This window comes from Ciona intestinalis, unplaced genomic scaffold, assembly GCF_000224145.3.
Source record: "Ciona intestinalis unplaced genomic scaffold, KH HT000082.1, whole genome shotgun sequence".
Classification (NCBI taxonomy): Eukaryota; Metazoa; Chordata; class Ascidiacea; order Phlebobranchia; family Cionidae; genus Ciona; species Ciona intestinalis.
Genome location: NW_004190404.1, coordinates 1 through 4,438, shown reverse-complemented (window position 1 = coordinate 4,438; position 4,438 = coordinate 1). Strand labels below are relative to the sequence as shown.

The 4,438-nt window shown below is 35.7% G+C and overlaps 1 protein-coding gene across 1 annotated transcript in view; it reads right to left on the bottom strand.

Annotated features, from left to right (window-relative positions):
* The window catches only part of LOC100177564, a 17,509-nt gene extending 14,507 nt beyond the window's left edge, over positions 1-3,002 (bottom strand). The window contains exon 1 of the mRNA XM_018815521.2: positions 2,869-3,002. Coding sequence (XP_018671066.1) covers positions 2,869-2,921 — 53 coding nt within the window. The 5' untranslated portion in view covers positions 2,922-3,002. The remainder of the gene's footprint in view (positions 1-2,868) is intronic.
* Positions 3,003-4,438: the final 1,436 nt, after the last annotated feature.

The window sequence follows — 4,438 nt, the reverse complement described above, 5'->3', positions numbered from 1 at the left end:
TTTAATAGTTATCAAAGGTATGACGACGAAGACATCGTTACATTTTTAATCCATGATGAACGTGCGTAAAACTTTTCATTTGTTACTACCGATTTAGATACGTCGTTTAAATAAATGTAATATCATTTTAAATTCACCACATAAAGGTTCCATGTGACATGATTTGTGACAAAATTAGTATAGTAGGTGTTAGGAAAATGCATTATTTTTAATGTATGCACAAACCGTTTCGTCATTTTAGCTATTCGCCGTGTTCTCGCAATGTAACCGATGCGGTTAAAATAGAGCGAACGTTTATGTCGTCAATAATTACGGAACAAAGAAACCAAAGAGTATATTGTCGGCCGAACGTAAGAAAATTGATTTTAATATTAATAGGATTTATTTCTACTAAAAAAATCCGGACGTTTTTCGACGATCCGGACGGTGACATTATCACTGAAAAAGGGGTATTTTTACAATCCTGAAGCTTCCTTTCCTATAATTGTTTTGTTTTCTTACCAAACAATTAGGGATGCACATTACAGAATAATTAGGTATTCTAGGATATCCTAGAATACTTTATTTCGAATCTAGAATTCCGAATCTAGAATTTCGAATCTTTTTATATTTATAGGAAAATGAATTTTACCCACAAAAGTCAGTTTATTGACTCTTTCATAGCAGCCTTGTTGGATCACAAGCTGTAAAATGATCAAAAATTATACCATTGGGTAGTTTTTGCGTCACGAAACGTATAGCAAGCTATGAAAAGACGTTACGAAACGTTTACTCTCGAAAGTCCCACAAACACAAAAATATTTTTTTTTTCAAAATTAATAAGTTGCAAAAATTGTTAATATAGTATGTGAGTTGACGTGTGATGACGTCATTAAACAGAATACCGAATCCCGTAATTAGATTCGAATACAAAAGGATTCGAATCTCATAGATTCGAAATTCTGTAATGTGCATCCCTACAAACAATGCTAGCTGGTTGCAATAGGTTAATCCAATGCGTCGATTAAAAAGTCGATAGCGATAGCCGACAAACGACAACCCCACCATAATATATGGATATTTCATCCACTAGTTTTTAGTTGACCATTTAAGATCCTGCCCAGAAAAAAAATAAGTTGCACATAAGTGAAAATAATTAGAGGGAACATTGGTTGTTTATCAATCACTCATAATGTTTTCCTATGTCATAGTGGCGATTTACACGTTATCATTGTTTAAATCATTAGATACATGCGGCACTACCGGGGCAAATAGGAGGAGGGGGTTAGGCGGCCGAAACCTCCCCCCTTTAAAGAATAGAAAAAAAAAAATAATAATTTTTTGATCCTAAATAAATTTTATTAAATTAATTTAAGCCGGGATTAGTATAAGGTGCCTAATCACGTGTAAAAAAAACTGGGGATGGGCCGAATTACGACTCAATTAGTTCGGCGGTATTCGATGCATTTTTATATATGCTATTGAATCCGAATATGCGTGGGGCCATGGTTGGATATGCGGGTTACACATTAGAGTTTGTAAAGAAACCTAGTTCAAATAAACTCGTTCCTAAGGAATTTACTCTTGGAAAGTCATGAACAGCAGTACCTGCGAGTTACTGAGTGGCCAGTGTTTCCGCATTTAGTTTCGCTCAGTAACTCGCAAGTACTGCTGTCCGCAAAATTATTTGAAACAATTAAAAATAAATTTTATATGAATTCTACATCTTGCAACACTGCATTTCAAAAAACTCGCATTTTGTGCAGTCTCTCTGATCAGAAACAAATGGGTTCTGTGCGATTTTGATTAGCGGCTTCTTGCAACTAAAACCGAACCTGTTCGTGTGCGCATTTTCTCCATAATGACGTCATTAGCGCTTGGGCCCAGGCTATTAATAATTGTTCACAGAAGCATATTAATAAAACTATATAACAATTTGCACAATTTACATGTCTGGCTACAGGTGCAATATCATAAAACGAAATGTGAATTAAATATTTAAATTCAACCATATTCATGACGGGACCAGTCGTCAATACAACATATCACTCTGCCAACTTTGTAATTCTGGATAATATGTAGATGTAATGTCGAACCTTTCATGACATGTGTAATTATGACGTTTTATAATGTACCAAACTACCAATCGAGAGGAATGTGCCCATTGCCTAACCAACCATGAGATCTAAATGTCACATCTTTACGCTCTGCGCTGGCTTAGGAAATAAAGGAAGACCCATGCGATACCATACATTCAACACTTAATAAGCGAAGCAATTGTTGTGAATCTATTCTCGTGAAAAATGACAAAATGCAACGTCAGCGAGCAGCCAATATTTTATAAATGATACGATTTATTTAAAAGTTTAAACTTTTGGATTTTGAAATAGTGTTACATAACATAACAAGTGTACATGAATGCCATGAAGGATTCGAATCTCACAGATGATTGCCATTACCATGGCACTAAGATCTCCCATAAAGAATAGAGCATTTTCACTTGCAGTAAAAGGTGTGAAGAAAATAAAATTTAAAAATATATATTTGCTTTTTAAGCCCTGTTATTTTTATCGCTGCACTTCTACTGCGATTCTTTGCTAAAAGTAAAAATAGGTCCGATACCAAGAGCAAGAATATGAACTTACGTCTGTGGTTGCGAGAAGGAAAAATAGATTTCGCCTTTAGATAATATCAAGTTTATACAGAACAAAGCGCAGATACACAACAAAAATCAAAGCAAATTCTTCTATTTTAAAACATTTAAAAAGGAACACGCATGTTTACAATGAGAAAACATCAAACTTTAATAGTGATTAGGCTAAAGCAAATTAAATTTCAGATTTTAACTCTATTTATGGAATAATAAAACAAATATTTATTTTACTATACCTTGGCGTCATGTTACTAGTAGTAGAATATTTAGTTTCAGTTAATGGTGACATTAGATTTGGGTAAACAGGACTGACACAACTTCGACCTTCAGACACTCCACAGATATGGGATTCTGCCTGTAAAGCAAAATTATGAATAACAATTAGGGGTGTGCCTCGTAACAACTTGGACTCGTCAAGAGTAGGGATGCAATACAAAATTCTAATCCATTAGATTCGAATTCTATGGCATTTTTTTTTTGTAGGACTTTCAAGAGTAAACGTTTCTCAACATTGGTTTAAAAGTTGCTGCTATATGTTTCGCGTTGCCTGTTTTTGCTCAATTATGTAGCCGTGGATTAAGTGTTTGGCAATATTGTTCTGTGGGAATAGGACCTCTCTTTTTCTGCAAAAAAATGACAGGATCTCCAATGTTTTAAGATATCCTAGAATACTTTTATTCGAATCTAGAATTTAAAATCTTTATTAAATTATTGGAGAATATCAACTTTACTCACATAAATCAGTTTATTGATCCTTCAAAGGTAGCCTTGTTGGATCATAGGCAAAAAAGTGTCATCAAAAATAATTCATTGAGGTAAAACGAAAGTAGCTTCAATCATATTTTTTCAAAAGTGACTTTTACAATTTTGCACCTTGTTGAACATAAGACAGATTTTGACATGTTTATTTGTTATTTATTCTTTATGGGTGAGGTCCTTGTCAAGTACCTGGGATTCAGGCCAGATTTAGCCCATTACCCAAACACCCGCAAAACCCATTTAAGTGCTTCGTGCGAACGGTGCCGCGACACTACATCGAAGTGAGACGCGAATTGTTGGCAGCACTTTTATTATAATGTGCTTACGAGTTACCACACCTTTTTATTAGTTATGGCTTACAATTTGGTCAACCCATTAGTGACTGCAGGGTTGGAGCAATATCAGTCAGGTGTCTTGCCCAAGGACACATATGCCGATCTGTATTAGTATCGCCATTAATCATGAAACCGGGGACACTTTGATTTCAATGCAGGTGCAGCCCTGGAGACTCACGTTGGCAATCGGCAATTGCCGACGGTTTTGCCAACGCATTTGGACAAACCGTTGGCAGTTTATTGCCGACGATCATAGGCGCTGAATGCGGGCCTGCAAGGCCTGCGCGCAGGCCCTCACAAATACCAGGGTACTCCCGCATGTCCTGGAATTTTAATGCGTGCGTCATGTTTATTGCCTTTCTTACGCAAACTTATAGATCATATTCGCGCAGATAATACTAGAATACCTCGATAGGATCATTGATATTTTCATTAAACTATTAAAATAATAAAAATCAAACATTTATAAATGTTCCAGACCGCAGTTCTAACGGAGACGTCAGTCAAGGTACGTTTCGGTTGCCTGGTAACTTATAGTGCGATAAAAGCATTTGTGTCTGTGACGTAACAACATTCGGTTCTGGGTAGTTTCAGATTTTTTACAAGGTTAAAATAAATTCGGCTCAATGTTTGGTTTAATAAATATTTCAACATGTCCAGTAAACGCATTTCAAGTACCCCACCGGATTTTCAATAGAATTACCCCGACGTC